Here is a 20,760-nt window from a genome sequence, read left to right as displayed (position 1 = left end):
ATCAGCACCACACTCTCCCGAGTGAGCCACGGGCTGGTCTGAGTCCAGATTTTTATACTGAGCCACAGAAACATTGCTAAGGAGAACTCCTCTAAGAAAGACATTACCTCTGCTGGTAAGATGGGTTTATCAAATCTGTAAGGTCTCATCTAAAATACAAGTTCTTTGTCCATATAAACGAGGGGTAAGGGGGCTTTAGCCTCACACATCAAAATAAACACCCTCCTCCTAAGTAATTCAAGTAATAACCTTGGTTTGGCATATATAGCCTCAAAGTAAGGTAAAGCCCTTCCTTTCTCTCCAACCCCAGCAAGACCTTGCCTTAAACCTCTTCTATATAAAACTTTTGGAGCTGCCCTTGACCAACTAATGGAGAAAAGTGGCTGTCCCCAGGTTATTTTCTTAGGTTTGCCTCTGTATTTTTCCCAAAGTTTCTTAGAGGCAGTTTGCATACTTTCTGGATGATGCAGAAGATGAATTCACAACTGCCACTGAGCAGGGTAGGGAGCTAAGTAGACAGTACAGTGAAAAACTCAGCTACTACTTAGACTCAATTAAATTATTTCTAAAACATTTTATCAAGTTAACACATGCACATTGTTTTTTAAAAAAATCAAATAGCACCAAAAAGCTTAACATGAAAACTCACTGCTATGTTTATAGCCTTTTGTATGTGCATAGTCCTCGTCACTTGCTAAATAGTATCATGTAACAACTGAGAAACTCTGAGAGAAACACTTTGTCTGCCAAAGACTTCAGTGCGAATTAATTAATTAATTAATTAATTTGTTTATTTATTTATTTATTTATTTATTTTTGGTCACTGGCCAGTATGGAGATCCAAACTCTTGACCTTCCTTGGTGTTATACCACCGCATGCTAACCGAGTAACCAACCAGCCCCCAGTGAGAGTATTTTTGAGTTGCTGGTTTTGTTCATTTGTTATCTTTGCTCAAAAAAGCATGTGCCAGCGCAGCAAATCTTACCCTGGAGAGGAGATGAGGTACTCACTAAAGTTACAGATTCCAAGACAGCTGGAGATGATGACAGACCTGTTTCCTAGGAGAGCAGTCCTGAAACTTTTCTCACATCTGCATGAGTCTCAGTAGCAGCCAGAGAAGAGGGAGAAGTAATCTGACAATTGGAAGGAGTGAGACTTGCCCGGGGCACCTTTCTTTGATTGGTGGAGACATTCTGGAGGGAGGAGCAGGAACTCTGGGCTAAATTACACAAAAGTTTACACAATACCTGGCGGTCCCTCTTACTAAGAGGAAATGATTTACGATTTATGTACACTGCAAGCTTCTGGGGGGCTGAGAAAGCAATTTATTCACAGGAAGGGAAGTTTCCAAGGAGTTGCTGGAAGGGTTAGTCCTGTGAAAGGGCAGAGGAAGCTCTCAGTGGGAGGAAAGAACAGATGGAGGAAGGCATATTGGAGGTTTTGACATAGAAAAGAAATTGAGGGGTGGGTATGAGTTGCTGTGTTAATCTGTTGAACTACTTGTTACTAAACAAGAGTGCTATAAGGTCACTCCTCTGCTCCAGTCCTTCAGTGCTTCTCAGCTCACTCCAGGTAAATTCAAAGTCCTTACATGGACTACAAGGAGCTGTGTGACCTGGCACAGGGTCTCCTCTGGCCCACAGCCCACTCCTCCTCCTCTGCCTCACTCTGCAGCCACACCAGCTGCCTTGCATCTTCTCAGACGCACCATGCTGTCCCAGCCTCTGCTCTTGGAACACACAGTTCCCCTGCCTGGAACTCTCCCTTCAGATACCCCTGGACCAAGTCCCTCATTTTATGAGGTGTCCTATCAGAGGCCTCCCCTTACTGCATTTTCTAAAACAGCCCTCATGTTTTCCTCTTTAATGTCTTTTAACTTTCTACATCTTTTACCACCACCCTTGAGAGTAAGAACTTTGTTTTGTTTGCTGGTGTGTCGCTATTACCTAAAGCAGCTGCTGGCAAATTTAGGCACTTAAAAAATGTTTGATGGGTATACGAATAAATAAATGACTTTTTCAATTACATGTGACAGAAACCCAACTCAAGTTCACTTGAACAAAGGAATTTATTGGCCATTTTTTAGTTCTAGGAGTTTTTGTTTTTGAGTCCTTGGGAATTTCTTTGTAGAAAATCACATTATCTCCAAATAGGGACAGTTTACTTCTTCCTTTCAGGTCTATATGCCTGTTATCTCCGTTTCCTGCCTTACTGCCCTTGAGACAGGATAGAGCTAGGCCTGTGATACACACTGACTCCATCTTCCTTGCAGAGGACACTGTTACTTTTCCACTCCTCAGTCATGAGATCACCCCTCCATCCCCCAGCAGGATGTATGATTATCCCATGGCCCACCCTGATAAAATAAACGAGATCAGAGGGGGACAGATATTCACTGAATTACAAAACCCCTCCCTAAGGCTTGTTTCCTATAATTGTAAAAATTAAGTTACAGATTAACCTTAAGACCCCTTTAGGAATTACTACATGCACACAAAGCTTCAAGGAGACTGCTTCAATAACCCTCCTGGGGTGATGATAATGAACACCACCACCATCTTGGACCTACTGAGCAGGTGCAGGGACCAAAGCCCTAACTGGGTAATGCGCCCGTGATGCAACCAGGAAGAACAGAATGGACCACTTCCAGAGATGCAGAATGATTATGCTGGTCTGCACCCCTTAACCACTTTCCCTATAAAGGACACTGAACAGCTCCCCTTGGGGAGCTAGCTTTCCTACAGCTATCCCCCTTATGCATAAGTCTATCTCCTCTTTTAATAAAGCATTCCTTGCTTTACTGCTGGGTGCACTGTTCACTTCTATGACTTTGGGACCCAAGAGCCTAATTCAGTAACACACTGGCTAGAATTTCCAGCACTATGTTGAATAAGAGTAGTGAGAGCAGACATCCTTGCCTTGTTCCCAATATTACAGGGAAATATTCAGTCTTTCATGGTTAGGTACAATGTTAGCTGTAGGTTTTTGTAGATGTTCTTTATTGAGTTGAGAAACTTCTCCCCTATTCCTGTTTTTCTGAGAGTATTTATCATGAATAGGTGTTGAATTTTGGCAAATTTTTTTCTGCATCAATTAATATAATCATGTGATTTTTCTTCTCTAGCCTGATAATAAGGTGAACTGCATTGATTGAGTCTTTGATAATGAACTGGCCTTGCTTCCCTGGAATGTACCCCACTTGATCTTGGTGTATAATTCTTTTTATATATTGCTGAATTCTACAGTTTATGTCTCTTGCCAAATTTGAGAAGTTTTTAGCCATTATTTCTTGGAGTAATTTTTTAACCACCACATTAGATCTTTTGTGATAGTCCCACAGGTCTCTGAGGCTCTGTTTTTTTCTTTTCTTTCCCTGTTCTGGTTTCTCTCTGTTCAGATTGGCTAATTTCTATTGTTCTATTTTCCAGTTCATGGTTTTTTTCTTCTTTTCCTTCCATTCTGATGTTGAACCCCTTATCAGAGATAGGAAAAAAACTGAAGTGTTTTTCTTACTCTCACATACCACTCGAAACAATACTTCTGACACCAGATGTGGGGGGTGCTTTCCCCACACGCCAAGCAATTCTCCAGCAGACACTAACTCGGTGTCTTATACTTCGGTTCGACACTATCTACCTGGAGATAGTGTTAGATCCCACAGGTTAAGGGCTCAGTCCTACAAGACTTCTTTCTTCCCACTTAGGTGCCAATCACAAGTCTCAGGTGGTGATGTGTACTTCTGACCAACCAGCTATAAATCAGAGTTCCCATGACCCCCTCCTTGGGTTTGATTAATTTGCTAGAATGGCTCACAGAACAAAGGGAAACACTTAACTGACATCTACCCATTTATTATAACAGATATTACAAAGGATACAGATGAACAGCCAGATGGAAGAGATGCACAGGGTGAGGTACAGAAGAAGGGGTGTAGAGCTTCCATGAGCTGTCTGGGCTCACCACCCTCTAAGACCCTGCATGTGTTCAGCTATCTGGAAGCTCTCTGAACCCTGTCATTTGAGTTTTTAATGGAGGCTTCATTGTGCAGGCATAATTGATTAAATCATTGGCCACTGGTGATCAATACAATCTTCAGTGCCTCTCCCCTCCAAGGAGGTCAGGGGGTGGACTGAAAATTCCAATACTTTAATCACATTAGTGATTCCCATGGCGACCAGCCCCCATCCCAAGGCTAACCAGAAGTCCATAGCCACCAATCACATCATTAGCATATACAAGACACTTGTCACTTAAAAGATTCCAAGAGTTTTAGGAGCTGTGTGCCACGAAATGGGGATAAAGGCCAAATATATATTTCACAATATCATGTCCATTCACTGAGCTTTTTATTTGTCTTATTGAATGTTTTAGTTCTAAGATTTTCATTCAGTTCTTCTTGATATCTTTTTTTTTTTTTTTTTGCTGAGACTTCGCTTTTTCATTTGTTTTGTCAAAAGAAGAAAATTACAACAAATTTAGTTGAAGATCTCAATTGACTTTATTGTGATTCTAGAATCACACGACATGTTATTTTATAAAATAAAGTAAGTGTTCCAGTGAGATGAGCAAAAAGGCTTGATTTCATAGAAAAGGGCTGAAGAAAGCAGAAATAACAAAAGAATGGATTGGTCATTTCAAAGATACTTTCCTTGTAAAATAGGGACAGGAAGACAAAAAACTGACTAACATCAAATTAGTTCAGGCTATCTCTTTTGTGTAAAGATTAAACTTCATTATCATACCAACTGAAGATTTAAACTTGGCTGTTATCTCTCCCTCCTGATTTCAGAGAAGGTCAGATAATTAGCTTTACTTTGGTGACTGGAAATTTAGCAGGGGTGACTCCATTTTGCTTTTTAGTCTGGTCTGTTGGGGCCTAGTCTAAGAGCTTAGTCTAAAACAATGGCCTCCTATACTCTTTATTTAATGGTTTCAAGCATATTTGTAATTGCTCGTTGAAATCTTTTTATCATGGCTACACTAAAATCTTTGTCAGATAATTCTAACATCTCTGTCTTCTCAGTATTGGCATCTATTGATTGTATTTCTTTATTCAGGTTGAGATCTTCTTGGTTCTTGGGATGAAGAGTGATTTTCAATTGAAACATGGCCATTTTTGTATTATGTAATGAGACTGGATCTTATTTAAACCTTGTGTTATAGCTGGGTTTCTTTGACACTGTTCTGGTGGCAGGGGGGGTGGAGGGAAGGTAGGTGGGGGGGCACCACCTCATTGTTGCCTGAGTCTACGTTCTCCATTTTGTTGGAGTGAGCAAGACTGAAGCCATGTTGGGACCTAAAACTGCATGGGCTGTAGACAAATTTTAAAAGGACACAGTTTTTTCTTTGGCATGCATTTCTCTGAGTTCCCTCTTTTCCCATGGTTACTTGATATTCTGAACCTTAGTTATGGGGCAAGATTACATTATATACATGAACGTAAAGTTGTTTTCCAGCCAGCCTGAAAATGCAAACTTGCAGACCCTGGGAAACCAAAGAAGTCATCAATAAAGCTATGCCGATTCCACGCCCCTGGCAGGACCCTGAGATAACAGCAAAGACAAAGCAGAAACCAGACTGAGTCTTGGTGAGACTTTGCACCTGAGACCTTGCATGAAACCCTTGCGTCTCACGTCCCCTCCCTCTTCCTTTTCATTTCCCATGTTCCATTCCCTCGGTCCCTTCTTTAAAAACCCCTCAGTAAATCTGAGTCTTGGAGATGGGTTTAGTCCAGCCATTTTCCTTCAGGTTTACCAGAGACATGGGTTAGCCTAACATCTCTCGTCCGATCACTGGTATTCCTAAATAAACATAGACTTTCATTTTCACCAATATTTGACCTTTGGGTTGTTTATTTTTGTCTGGCGGCAGGCAGCCAGACCTGAGTGCCCTGTAACACACTCAGCATTCCATGACACGTGAGTTGGAGGGAGCTCCATGTTATTGCTGGGTGGGAGTGAGAGTTCCAGCTTCCCATGTGGTCTCTACTGATGCTGTCCTGTTCCCTACTTGGTCTTCTCTGACACCATCCCTAATAGGGGTATTGGGGCCCCTCAAGTTACAGACTCATGAGGGTAGAAGTCAGGGCTTCCCATTCTACCTTTGCTGGCATAGGTTAGGACAGGTGAAGCCACGATTTTTTCCGTGTTGTTTGGCTGGAGCAGAGCAGTTATTGCTTAAAAGTTTTCTGACTGCTAGGTTGCTCCTTTCCTCGTCCTTTGGCTAAAGAGAGAAAACTTTTGTTGGGGCATCTATTGTCTGTTCCCATTGACATTTCCAGGTTGCTCAAATCCAAGTCTAGGCTACATGAGGCAAAAAGGAAAACCCAGGGAACTTGCCACTGCGTCATTCCTTGGCTCCTGAGGCCCATAGCCTTTTGCCTTCTCCCCAGCTTTCAGAGTCTTCCTATGTTTCTACTTCAAAGAGTTTGTGGAAAAATAGAATTAAAAGATAAAATGAATCTTTCCATGAACTTTTTCAAGTAGCCCTGCAGTTGTACTTAGCAGGAGAAATAGGGTAAAGCACACCTACTCCACCTTCCCGGAAGTAAAAGTCCTCCCGTCTCAATTTTTTTGAGATTAGAATAACATTGATAGCAAAACCAGACTAGAACAGTGCTAGAAAGAAAATCACAGGGAAACTATGACAAACTCTGAGCATAAACAAAATACTCAAAATATTCAAAATTAAATATTAACAAACCAAAACCAGCAATGTACAAAAAACCAAAAATCCATTATGACCAGTTTGCGTTTATCCAAGAAAAGGTAAAAGGAAAAAAACCATATAAACGTTTCGATGAATGTAGAAAAAGTAGTTGATGAATCTCAGCACTCCTTCAGGATAACCCCATCCTTCAATAAATGTGAATAGAAGGGAATTCTCTTAATGTGACAAAGGTTATTGATGGGGTTCAGGACATGCTACTCCAAAATATGGCACCTTGGTGTTTGAAAAAACAGCAGAAACAGAAAGGACATTCTCACCTTCCTCTTGCTCTTCTCCCATGACGCAGGTCCTAAAACCCTCATTCGAGATGTGCCTTCCCTATACTCAGAGGAAAGGAACATTCTTATCTCTGAAGACGCAGGGACATAGGGAAGAATCTGAACAAAATAGGCCTTGCTAAGTTTCCCCCAGTTTACTACTTATCCACAACTATCCACCTCTTCATAAAACCTAAGCATAAAAATACCCAAGTTTACCTGTTTCTTTGGGTCTTCATTTCTGAAGTCTCCTGTGTCGACATGTAAGATTTATATTAAATAAATTTGTATGTTTTTCTCTTGGTAATCTGTCTTTTGTTATAGTTGCCTTAGCCATGAACTTGGCAATGGGCATGGAAAAGATTTGTTTTTCTCCCCTGCATTATCTGTCAACAACTAAATTTTGATATTGAAACATTAGAAATTGTAATTGTGAAATGTTAGAGGCATTCCATTTAGTTAGGCAATGATTACTACTCCCAATTAATATTCTACTAAAGATCTGTGTCAGCCCATTCCAGACTAACTAGAATGCAAGTACCTCATCTGTCTTTCTTTTTTTTAAAAAAAGAAAGATGAACGGTAAGGGGATCTTAACCCTTGACTTGGTGTTGTCAGCACCACGCTCAGCCAAGTGAGCAAACCGGCCATCCCTACATATGGATCTGAACCCGTGGCCTTGGTATTACCAGCACCGCACTCTCCCAAGTGAGCCACAGGCCAGCCCTATCTGTCTTTCTTACCACTGAATTCCAAGTAGCTAGAATAGAGCCCAACACATAGGCATTTAGTCAGTATTTGTTAATGAGTGAGTGGAGAGACCATATATATGAAAATCATATTCTGAAGAAAAGGGAAAAAACAATAAAAAAGAATTATTTTTATATATAAATGACTCATATTTATTTGAAAAGCAAAACACAAAAATATAACAAAGAGTAAAAAAATTTTTCAAAGCCCTACCTTGAAGAAGCAAGTAACTACTAACTCTGGGCACACATCATTTTAGATATTTCTCTCCACACATTTATAGATAAAAATGGATCCAGGATAAACATAATTAACTTGAACTGACTGAAAAGCAATTGAAGTGAAACTGATGATCAGTCAAACTCTGGATCACTATTTCTTCACCAGAAGAGTCACTAGTTCCTAAAAGATCCCACCAGAGTTAAGAAAAACCTTAAGTGACCGAAGTCATCTTTAAAATGTCATTTTTCTATTTATTTATTTAGGAATTTAGGAATTTTACTCAGTTTTTGTTATTGTTGTAATTGTTCAGCATTGTATTCCTGTTACAGAAATCTACCTGTGAAGGTGAAAACCTTCAGTCAAATGGGGTAAAAAGTCTATATGAAATTCATCTACTTTTATACAGTTTAGATCTTTAAGATTATTAAGATTATTGTCACAATCGAAACTCTTCAAAAAGCCGATTATTAATAAGATATGCACCTCACAGGATGTTTCTTTCATTCTCCCCACATGAAACTCGCTTCAACAAAAGGCAGAACTCCTTCTACACCTACGTATCCCACTTAACCCACACTTCTGAATCTATCGGAAAGAAATTACTGTGCAAAGGCGTTTTTTGAAGCCTCTCCGAAGCTGCTGGTGCATGGACAGAGCAATCCGTGGAGGGACGGTAAGGGAACTTTCACTTAGCAGAAGGCCCACGGGCTTGCTGGGGTCACTTCAAAGCTTGTCCCGCTGTCCTGTTACCGAATGGGGCCGCTGGGCTCTCTAGGCCATAGAAACTAGCAGGAGGCGGACCGGGAGCTGCAGGCAGGGCTATACCGGGGCTCATGCTGGAGCACAGAGGAGGAAGCACGAAGGTCTCTATGTCTGTATCTCTCTTCTCTCTGTCTCTCTCTCTCTCCTTCTACCACATTGTGGAAAAATTTCAAACACATACAAATAGTTATAACTGTGTAGTGAACTCCTACATATCCATCACTCAGCTCCAATAATTGTCAACACATGGCCAATCTTGCTTGATTTATATATGCATACAGTCCTTCCTTTCCTTGCATTATTTTGAAACAAACCTAAATATCATTTAGTTAATAAGTACTTCTTTATATATCTATAGTAGATAAGGACTCTTTTATAATCTCATCACAATACCATTATAACACCTGTAATATCATTACAAAAATTTCATATTTTCCAGATTAACTCATAAAATTTTATTTTATTTATTTATTTATTTTTTAAAGATGACTGGTAAGGGGATCTTAACGCTTGCCTTGGTGTTGTCAGCACCACGCTCTCCCAAGTGAGCTAACTGGCCATCACTATATAGGGATCCGAACCTGTGGCCTTGGTGTTATCAGCACCATACTCTCCCAAGTGAGCCACGGGCCAGCCCTATAAAATTTTATTTTACAGTTGGTTTATTTTTAACTCAGTGTTCAAACAAAGCCAACATACTGCATTTTATTGATATATATCTTAAGTTTCTTTCAATCTATAAATTCCATTTTCCTCTTTTCTTTTTTCTTTGTAATTTGTTGTAGAAAATAGGGCATTATTCTCTAGATTTTCCCAAATTTAACGTTGATTTTGGTAATTTAACATGACTGAATTTAACATTTTTTTTTGTCCCCTGTAGTTTCTGTAAACTGATAGAGCTAGAGGTTAGATCAATTTTTAGCAAAAAGACTGTGTAAATAATATTGTGTAATTCCTATTGCATCACATCTGGAAAAACAATGTCTAGTTGGTTCTCCTTTTGTGATGTTAAGACATTAGCCTGATATATCAATTATAAGGTTCTATTACCTTTTCACCTAATGCAGCTATTGATAATCATTACCTATATTTGTTATTTCATGAGAATCTCCATTTCATGTGGAAATGAACCAGGTTTTCTTCTCTAGCGCTCATCTGAAATTTAATCTCTCTCCACCCTCATCCCAGGTTTAATACCAGAGAGTAACCCAGTGCAGTTGAGTCTTCATCTAAAAAGGATTCTGATCTAAGCTACCACAATCATTCTTATACCCGCCTGTCTTAAGAAACACCTTGATAAATGTACTTCCTTACCCAAGACCAGGCTTTTGAGAGATTCTTCTAACATACCATTTTCCCCAACTGTTTTCTCTTATCATAAGACAACAACAACCAGGACAACAATAAGGAAAAAGAAGCTAGGGCTGGAACCATCCCTTACATGGAGTAAAAGAGAATTATCATGTCTTGCATGTTTTCTATATGCCAGGTGTTTTGTACACCACATATCATTTCTTTCTTTCTTTTTTTTTTTTTTATAAGAAAACAAAACTTATTGCTTACGGTTTTGGAGGCTGGGAAATCCAAAGTCCAGGGAACACATCTGGTAAGGGCCTTTTTCAGTGGTAGCTTTACAGCAATACAGGGGTCTCACATTGGAGAAAATGGAACAGCAGAGAGAAAGAGAGACTCTCACCTGCTCTCCTTTTAAAGCCCTCAGAACCAAGCCACTGACTACCATTAGTAATCCATTCACTATGGCATGGTCCTACAATCTAATAATCTCTTCAAGGCCTCATGTTTCAATTACCATAATAGGATTTCCCACCTTCATCAGTTACAGTGGGACACAATTCAACCAATCCACAGCATTCCACCCCTGGCCCCAAAGTTTATGTCCTTCTCACAGGTAAATACATTCATTCCATCTTCAAAGTCTTAACTTGTTTCAGCTCAAAAGTCCAAAGTTGAAAGTCCCTTCTGTGAATTCAAAACAAGTTATCTACTGCCAAGGTACAATGGTGTGACAAGCATACGATACATATTCCCTTTCCAAAGGGGAGAAATAAGCCGAAAGAAAGGGGTAACAGGTTCCAAACAAGTCCAAAAACTAGCAGGATGGGTATTAAACCTTAAAGCTGGCAAATCATGTACCTTGACACCACGTTCGACATCGTCTGCATGCTGGCGCAGGGGGTTGAGTCCCCACATCCTGGAGCAGCTCCTGTCTTATGGCTTTCCTGGTCTGAAGCTATGCTTCAGCTCTTGCAGGCACACCAATAGCTCTTGTACCCACACAAGTCTCGGGTCTCCATGGCGGTTCTGCTCTCACTGCTCCAGTAGACATGGTACTCATGGAGTTTCTCTGCTGCAACTCTGACCCCATGTTTCTGCTCGCCATGGCTCTATCGGAGACTGGTTGTCTCATATCTCTTACTTCTCACAGCAGCTCTGTAAGCTATGTTAACATATTTGGATATAATAAGGCATCTCTTGGGTACTGAGAACCGGCAAGGAGTGGTTGGAAATAGTTCAAAGCAAACAACTCAACACAAAAAGCTTGGGTCTTAAACTTCAACTCTTTTTTGAGAAAAATTATCCCCACCAAAACTTCCAATTAGCAACAGTTACAACAAAACAGCAACAGCTAACATTTATTATTTGTATGTGTGATTGACACGAATTATTTTATTCAAAACTCACAATGCCCTATAAGGTATAGTACGGCTATTCCCATTTTACAGATGAGGAGCATGAGGGTTAAAATGGTTAAGTTGCCCAAGGTTACAGAGCTAGCACAGTGGTAGACTAAGTATTTAAACCCAGAACTGTCCAACTCCCGAAGTATGTTCTTAATCCCTTTGTCTCTCTGTTCGTCTATACATTGAATGCTGAATTCTCATTGGCTTCCCTCCAATTTTTAGTTTAAATATAAATTATTCAACCTGAGTCTTCATATAGATCATTCTTATTTAGTCTTCATCTGTGCTGAAAGAGCCTCTAAACCCTGGTCGCCTTGGACTCTTAAATATATTCTGAAACTTACACTTCTTACATTAGTATTTTATCCAAGACTATTGTTATGTATTGGTGGAGCATGCAATACATAGTATGATTTGAGTTGTAAATGGAAGTATTTCTGTCTAACTTATCAAATTGTCTGTTTCATACATAACAATTAAATCTCAGAACATGAGATTGAAATAATTAGATCAATAAAATGCACAGCATTCCTACATTTGTTGACTACAAGTAATACACTGTCAAGGGTGCAAACCCAACACAAAAGATTTATAAAGTTCAAGTTGGCTTCTAGCTGCATGAAGTATAAGGAGATAGATTCCTGACTCTAAGGTGTGGGGAACTCTGAAGGGATCTATGTTAACTCTGAAGGGACTGCTTATCCAGACAAATGAATGGGTTTTTAAACATTTTGGGGACAAGTATGGAGAAAAGAAAATGGGAAGATATACTTCATTGGATGAAAGAAGATAAATGTTTTCCCTTACTATTAATGAAAATACTTTTATATGTATATAGATTTGGGGCTATTATTTCATATCAGCATTACTTTTTCTTGAGAGTCACAAGTATAGAAATATGAGAGATGCTGGTCTTACAGTAAATAAGAGGTTCTTTATTCCTGACTACATACTACAATGCACTCCACGTTTTGGGTCACTTGATTAGGTAATCCGTTTGACAACAAAGGACAAACCCTTTTTCGGCTCAGAAGCCAGAAATGTGACTTTCCTGTCCAAACCAAGTACACATGGACAATGACAATTCACCAAAATGTCTCCATCGTGTTAGGACATCATATCTAACAAGTGTGTGAAGGAATTGATAAGGACAATATTTTTGCTGTTAATATAAACTTTTTTACAAGTTAAAACGTGTAATGCTCCTATAGCGACAATTTACTGTTAAGTTTGGCCAAGTGTCCCTGTATTTTAATATATATCACATTCTGACAATCACGTCTCTCTGACTTCCGAGTTCCCGTTTTTCTTTGCGCATCTGGGGTCCTGCAACAGGAGCACTAGAAGAAAGCCTATTGAACATATACATTTCAATAGGAACAAAACTTAAGCAGGATTGTTTGGAAGGCCTCACCAACTTCTAAGAAAAATTGGCATATAAGGGCAACGGTGTCTTGCTCTGCGAAAGGCCCCAACCTCAGCACTTAGGGCTCAGTAAGGATTTACTGAATGAACCAAGGAACAAGAAGGAGTAGATGAAACGGTTCTTTGCAAGCACAGCCTATAACCAGTCTGGGTCCGGAGGCCAAGTTTCCGTGGGCGCGGCTCCACGCGCTGGCCTCTTTGCGGCGGACGGGCAGGACAAGCTTCGCGCCCTTACCCTTCCACAGGCCGCAGGCCTTTAGGACCCCGCGCAGCGCCGAGCGAGGCCGGGAGGCGGGTGAGGGCAGGCCGTCGCGCTCGTCTGACGTAGTCAGCCCGCGCCTGTGGAGGAAGAACGAGCAGAGCCGGGGAGAAGCACGTTTCTCGGTTGCCTCAGCTCCTACGCACCATGGCGACCCCCGTGCAACAGCCCCCGCAGCCTGGCGGCGGGAAGCGCAAAGGCAAGGCGCAGTACGTGCAGGCCAAGCGGGCTCGGCGCTGCGACACCGGCGGGCCGCGGCAGCTGGAACCCGGGCTGCAAGGCATCCTCATCACCTGCAACATGAACGAGCGCAAGTGCGTGGAGGAGGCCTATAGCTTGCTCAGCGAGTACGGAGACGACTTGTACGGGCCAGAGAAGGTGCGCGTTCTGGGCGGGCGGGCCGGCCTTGGATGGAAGAGGGAGGCCGGCTGCGCCTGTACGCGTGCGCACCTGTCGCCGGGTGAGCGACGACGAGGGGCGCGGCCCCGCCCACGGCTTGGTCACCGCCCCGCGGCCTCGGTACACGCTTGCAGGTTCTGGTCCCGCCCGCCGTCTCTGTTCCCGCGCGCAGGCTCCTGCAGTTGGTCTTTTCTTGAGGTGTTTACACCGCTGTCCCTCCATCGTTAGTCCCTGTACCTCCCGTTTATTGATTGATTCTTGGTGGGGCGGGCGATGTGCTGAAGCTCTTTTAGAAACGTGAACTTCTCACGACACCCTTGTGAAGTTGTCTGTTGGAACGTGTTTGCCCTAAGCACCATCTCTGGCACAGTGGATTAGTTAGTACTAGTGCTAGTTATTTCTCGAGTGCACGTAAAGATACATTTTAGAAAGTAAAAACCTTTGTACCAACACCACCTAAAACCTCATCGTCCCATTGCAGTTCGGAAATCATATTACTGGCTTAGAAAATGAACCGGGACCCACATGCACACCCAGAGGAATAAATGGAGGATAGTACAGAGGGGATTTGAATTCAGGCCCCATCCTTTACTAGCTCTGGGACTTGGGCATGGATGGGCATGTTACTTCATTCTGCTAGTACTTTATAGGGTTGGCTAGAAAGTTGCCTATGTGCGTTAAATACATCCTGGTGTATAATAAAGGCTCCATAAATGCGAAGTTATTATTAGTGTCTGATTGACAACCCCATTGGTTAGGCAGAGAACCGGGCTACAGGTGCATGTGTTGTCTACACTGGTGTTTTGAGCAAGTTCTTGAACTAATTCTGTGCACTGTTCTCAGTAGAACAGGAGCAAAGGTTTTAATTCTATAAATATTTGGTCTAATCTCATCATTTCCCTCTGTCCCAGACTGTCAAGATGCTTTTGAAAACATTTTAAAATTGCGTGTACCATCTGAGGGAACTCCCTTCCTCCCCATTTTGGAGTGAGTGATGTCTAAGTCTCTTAATAAAAAACTTTATTGTCAATATTGACCTATCTGCCATGAGGGGTTTCACATAAGCAGTTAATTATAGTGTTTAAACATGAGTGGTTGTGTCATTGCTACTTATTAGTTTTATGCAAACAGTTTACAGACAAGGACCAGCAGCCCTCTGGAAGTGAAGACGACGACGATGTGGAGGCTGCCTTGAAGAAAGAAGTTGATGACATTAAGGCATCTACAGAGATGAAGCTAAGAAGATTCCAGTCAGTGGAGAGTGGGGCAAATAATGTAGTCTTCATCAGGACACTTGGGATAGGTGTGTCTGACTAATACACCTTAAGATTTTTGATCCCATAATATCTGGACATTTCCCTATCTATCTCAGAGAACACTGCATACAAAATGGCTTAATAGGCATGGCTCACTTAATCATTTGATTTCATCTCCTCTGCACTGGATTAGCAATAGGCATATGGAGAGGTAGAATGGGGTGGTGGACTTAGTCTTGGCTTAGGAGCAGAAACCAGAGCCAGCTGATTAGCTCACTTGGGAGAGCGTGGTGCTGTTAACACCACGGTCAAGGTTTCGGATCCCTGCACTGGCCAGCCGCAAAATAAAACAAACACAGAAAGAGTGGAAACCACTTCCTTTGTATGTAACTTTAAGCAGAATGAGAGTGCATGTTCTTTCTAAAAGGGGCAGCTGCAGCTATTACTCAGATCCAGCCAGTTGCAGGGTCAGATCTTCCAATTTTTCAAAAGAAGTTGGAAATCCGGAGAAGTTTATTTTTTAAAGGTAGTCAACAATTAAAAAATAGTAGGGGCTGGCCGGTTACTCAGTTGGTTAGAGCACAGCCTTATAACATGAAGGTCACGGGTTTGTATCCCCATACTGGCCACCTGCCAAAAAAAAAAAAAAAAAACGCTGAGCAGCCCCGGACAGACTTGTATGTAGGCAGAATGCAGCCCGAGGACCACCACTGCATGGTTCTGGGATTCCTTCCAGGTCTGAGATTTAGACTTCTGTCTAATATAGCTAATGAATTAATTAGATCTTTTTATGTGACTTGCAGATTTTTGTTTGTTTTTATAAAATGTGTAGTGTTTAATGTTTATTACTCTGATAGTTGCTTTGTTGTAGGAAAATAACAGCATGATGTTGTGGTTGGATAAATTCAGGACAACACAGAAATGTTAACTCCAGTATCTACATGAATAATTGTTTTTAGCAAAAGCAGTAATAATGATGAAAAGTTAAAATACTAGATTTAATATGTAGTAGGTGCTGAAGAAATATTAGTTGGAAAAAATGGGTAGATTCATCTAAAATTCATTATGAGAATTTCTTCTACTTCTGTCTACTTATGTCACTCAGTAAAAATTCATTTTAGAGGGTTTGGAGAATCTTAATGTTTGAGAACTTATCTTTTTAACCTACTTGTTTATTCTGTGCTGATGTTTTTCCTTTTTCTTTTAGAACCTGAGAAATTGGTGCATCATATTCTGCAAGATATGTACAAAACCAAGAAGAAGAAGACTCGGGTTATTTTACGTATGTTACCCATCTCAGGCACATGCAAGGCTTTCTTAGAAGATATGAAAAAATATGCAGAAACATTTCTGGAACCCTGGTTTAAAGCTCCAAACAAAGGGACATTTCAAATTGTGTACAAATCTCGAAATAACAGTCACATGAATAGAGAAGAAGTTATCAAGGAATTGGCAGGTATGTTTCTCTGTGATTTTACATAGGTGTTTTAAGGATTTTTTTTTTTTAAGACCTAAGATTTTTTTAAGATTTATGTTAACATTTTTGAGTGCAGAGCAAGTATATTAAAATGTCCTTAAAATAAATCAATCCTGTTTTCATTATGTTGGATATGAGATTTCCTGTAGCTAGTTAGTCTTTTCCCAAATCAAGATTGAATTTTCTTTGGGAAAAAAGTACTCTTTTTAAATGTCTCAGGATTTTATTTGTATTTATTTATTGCAAGGGCTCAGGGAATTTGATTAAAGTTCACATAGAAAACTATACTAGTTTATATCTTGTTCTAACACATCCCAAACAGAAAGGGATGAAATATTTTTTGTATCCATCAAGCTTAGTGGTATCCTTCACAGACTGTTTTTCTATTTTCATTACAGGAATAGTGGGCAGCCTTAATTCAGAAAATAAAGTGAATCTCACCAATCCACAGTACACAGTGGTCGTAGAAATCATCAAAGTCGTCTGTTGCTTGAGTGTCGTGAAAGATTACATGTTGTTCAGAAAATACAATCTCCAGGAGGTGGTGAAGATTGGTAAGGATATGTCACAGCTTAAACCAAAGGAGGGAAAAAATGTGAAAGAAGCTAAATTAGAATTCGGTGACAAATTAAATCAAAATGACCCAACAGAAGGAAAAAATAACCAGCAAGTGATACCAGAGAATAGCGAGGAGCTAGGGCAGGCAAAACCAGTGTCTGAGATGCAGGGGGTGAATGAGGGAGGTACTAAACCTGAACTTGCAAGTCAAATCACAGAAGGATCCAAGTCAAGTGAAGGTGACCTCTCATAGGAAGTCATTTGGTGTTGGAGGTGGGTTTGTCACCTGGGATTCGGTGAGATGTTGCTAGGGTTCCAGTGACTGAAAATACTGTTTTTGACCATTGTGTGCTGCATAATGCTATTCTCACAGTAGTGAACAATGATTGCACAGCCCTGTTAACAGTCTTGTAAGAGATCTTTCAGCCCTGTATGGCAGTGTGCATAGGCCCACACGCTGTTGCACGGTGGGACAGGGTGAGAGGAGGCTGACGCTGAGCTCTCCCTCATAATTACCTTCCCCAGCCTCCTCTTATGCTGTGCCAGCTGACTTAGGGGAGTGAACAAGCTCTGGGCAAGTAGAAAATTAGAGGGAAATTTTCATCCTAAGGGAGGAATTTTTATGTGCCGCAACTCAGCTGTCCCCTGCCACTTTGTAGTAAACATCGCAAAAACATGGATTGTGTATGTTAGAAGTGAATTGTTTTGTGACCTTTTTGTACTTTTTGTGATTTTCTTGTTTGGTTATTATGTCTTGTTTTTATATTTTATTAACACGTGTGTGTTACAAACAAATCTGACAGTCCAGTCCTTGCGATTTTTGAAGGCAAGGTGTGATATAGAAGAGGACCTTTCTAGGCATAGAGCTGCAGACATGTTTTATAAGTTTAGTGATAAGAATTCCGGTCTTCTGAGTTACTTCAGTATATTTGTGCAACATGGGACAAAAAAAAATTCTGTCTTTACAATGAAAGCTACTTCTCAAGGGTTTTATATGGACTCATAATCCCACCTGTCTATTCTGTTGTCCATTTTCTGTGGCATGCAATTTAAATATCTAGCATTTGCTCCAGAAGTTGTAACTATAAATCACAGCCATTTGACAAGTAAGGGTGTTGATTATTTTAAATGGCTTTTGGAATACCAAAACAGTAAAGATTTTGTTCAAAAATCACATTCAGTGAAAAAGGTTTGGGAAGCAAATTATTTAGTAGCAGAACTTATTCCAGAAAAGAAAAATTCACATAGTTGGTGAGAATCTGATAATGCCAACATTAAAATGCTAGGGCAAGATGCAATACAAGAAGTTGAAAAGACTTTACTCTCAGTTTAGTAAGTTGAATTACTAATGGTATGTCACATAATGCTAAAAAGTTCTGTGTAGTTAACGGAAAAGCAGCAACTTCTCTATCCAGGTTGATGAGTCAACAGGTTTCATGAATGTTTGTCATACTGTAGCATTTGTAAGATTTGTAAATGATTGAAGTTGAAAGAAACTTTTTTGCTGCTAAGAGTCTCCCAAAACAGAGGCCAGTATATATTTAATGTTGTGTCTTCCAATATCTAAAAACCAAAGGTTTGTTATCTGTACTCTTCGTGCCCCATCAGTGGCTGGCTTCATAACAAGTTTTGCCTCATTTGAAAAGAAAAAAAAAAAGAAAAAAAGAAATCTGATGTTGACATTATAGCACACTGCTTTCTTCATAGAGATGCTGATGTCAAACACTTAGCAACGAAATGAAGAAAGTTCTAAATAATGCTACACAAATAGTTAACTTTGTTAAAGATCCATTTATGCAAGAATGTTAAAAAAAAAACAAACACAAAACTAAAATTTGCACAAACAAAAACACACTCATCTGTTGCATACAGACATACAATGGTTTATCAGAGGAAGAGTTCTTGACAGGATATTTGGGTTGAAAGGTGAATTGCTAGGGTACTTTCCAGAAAATAGTAGGCCAGGTTTTGCCAAGTGCTTTGAAAATGGAGAAAGACTACAGAAACTAGCCTATGCAGTAGACATTTTTCATCACATAAAAAAACGAACAAGTTTCTGCAAGGTGCTGGAGAAAAGATTTTTTTCTTAAAGTGACTAGAGTCTTAGATTTAGAAGGAAACTGACTCTGGAACACTCACGTTGCCAAAGGACCTCTTGAAATGTTTCTGTCGCTGCTTGGACTTAAGCGTGAAGGAATGAATAAGTCTCAAGTCTCACTACAACCCACCTGGAAGAACTGCAAAACCGAGTTAAGTAGCAATTCCCCTCCTTTTCCCAATGTTAGTGTATGACTGCAGGAGAAACTGGTTCTCTAAATCTGCTCAGCCTAAGATTTTGTCTGTGAGGGAAGAGAAAGAACTCAGCCCTACTCTGACAGTTGTGGATTTTTGTGAAATAAGAGTCAACTTCATGCTCACATTTGCATATCATGAGGTTTCCCTGCAGGTGTTCCCTGAATTCGAAAGTTTTTTCAAGGCCTCCTAGGTAAAATGATTGAAGAAGGCTGGAAGGAACAGACGTCAACAAGTTCTGCAAAATAAATTGTCCAGAGTGAGGATATTAAGGGGCTATAAAATTAGTTTTTGGAGATGGGTTTATTCTCAAGTTTTAAAGAGTTAGGAAGTAGTATAAATGTTAAGACTTCCCACCCAAGTGACTATATTTAATGGCTAGTGAACATGGGAATATAGTTTTATCCTTCTAGTTAGTGGTCCTGCTTGGTAAACCAGACTAGAAGGATTTGAGGGGCAAAGAGAACAGGCAGGACCTTGCTAATGTAGATGGGGCTGGAGCTTCCTTACATATCTTCAGATATTTAGAGTGTTAACTCTTAATGAGGTTGAAGTCATCTTAAAAGGATGATAATAATATTATTAGTATCATTTGGGGAAAGAGGATAGGATTGTGGTGCCTTCTTCAATGAACTTGCTCCAAGACAAAGATGCTTCTACTTTGTTAGTGCAAGACAAAGGGACTCGGGGAATACAATTGGCTCTATGTCCACAGAACCTACAACTGTGGAACCGGGTTCCTTTTACTTTGTGAAAGCTGCTGCTCAACAGAAAGATCATAATTTGTTTTTAATCGCCTTTTTTATTTATTTGTATTTGGCAAGACCTGGGTGTGACATAACTATTCTTCCCCAGCTGTGAAATTCTGTGTTCTGCTGGAATCTGAATTCATTCATTGGAAGATCTGGTGTCAGGTTTATCAGCTGTTTATTTTCACTGACATTGAGCATGTTATTTTATAAATGATGAAATTTCAGGGGGGAATTGAGTGCTTTTTTTCTTTTAGTTTTTTAATTTAAAAAATTAATGTCAGTTAAAAAAAAAAAAAAACTCCAGTGTTGTGGTTTAGTAAACTTGTTTTGCTTTATGGAGGAAAAAGTGTTAAATTTGATATCTTAAAACATGTTTCTCTAAGGTTAGACATAATTTTCAAATGTTACTTTTACTTTTAACATTACTTATATTTTGCTTTTGGTACAGCAGCTTGTTTTTCATAGTTCCTGATATTTTCAGAAAAATTAAAATAAATTTGTTCCCTAAAGATTGGTGTTCTGTACTTTTTCTTTCTTTCTGCCTCTTAATAAATCTCTTGTTTTATTGTATATATATTATAAAAGATGTTTATATGTCAAATTATGTATGAAAAAGTTATGTATATGCTCATAAAAAGTAAAGATATAAAAATTGATTACTGTTGAATAATTAATTCTCCTAAATAATCCAAGTTATAGTTATTTTACAGTAAATTTGCTTCAAGATGAGGTATAATAATACAGTACTTAATTTAATATTTTAAATTTGTTTAATGGCTTTTGAATTATTTATACTCCTCATTTTAACATTAGTATTTTAATCTACCTTTAAGTATTGATCTAACAAAGATGTTAAGCAGAAGAAAGTGTGTCCCGAACATTTTTCATAGAGTAGTTCTTTATTTTTAACTAATCAGGC

General features: G+C 39.8%; 1 protein-coding gene across 1 annotated transcript; it reads left to right on the top strand.

The window, feature by feature from the left end:
• Positions 1-13,181: 13,181 nt before the first annotated feature.
• On the top strand, positions 13,182-20,227 carry THUMPD1 (THUMP domain containing 1). The gene is made up of 4 exons (XM_063100829.1): positions 13,182-13,485; positions 14,638-14,809; positions 15,970-16,218; positions 16,638-20,227. The coding sequence occupies exons 1-4, from the start codon at positions 13,255-13,257 to the stop codon at positions 17,048-17,050; spliced, it is 1,065 nt and encodes a 354-aa protein (XP_062956899.1). The 5' UTR covers positions 13,182-13,254; the 3' UTR covers positions 17,051-20,227.
• The last annotated feature ends 533 nt before the right edge of the window (positions 20,228-20,760 follow it).

This window comes from Cynocephalus volans, chromosome 6 (assembly GCF_027409185.1).
Source record: "Cynocephalus volans isolate mCynVol1 chromosome 6, mCynVol1.pri, whole genome shotgun sequence".
Taxonomy (NCBI): domain Eukaryota; kingdom Metazoa; phylum Chordata; class Mammalia; order Dermoptera; family Cynocephalidae; genus Cynocephalus; species Cynocephalus volans.
The sequence above is the reverse complement of the archived record's forward strand: the minus strand, read 5'-3'. Positions and strand labels throughout refer to the sequence as shown.

Excerpts from the sequence above, each read along its gene's own strand:
- THUMPD1 (XM_063100829.1), top strand. The coding sequence starts at position 13,255 with ATGGCGACCCCCGTGCAACAGCCCCCGCAGCCTGGCGGCGGGAAGCGC. Across the intron at positions 13,486-14,637 it reads ACTTGTACGGGCCAGAGAAG|TTTACAGACAAGGACCAGCA; the intron begins GTGCGCGTTCTG and ends TTATGCAAACAG. Across the intron at positions 16,219-16,637 it reads AGTTATCAAGGAATTGGCAG|GAATAGTGGGCAGCCTTAAT; the intron begins GTATGTTTCTCT and ends TTTTCATTACAG.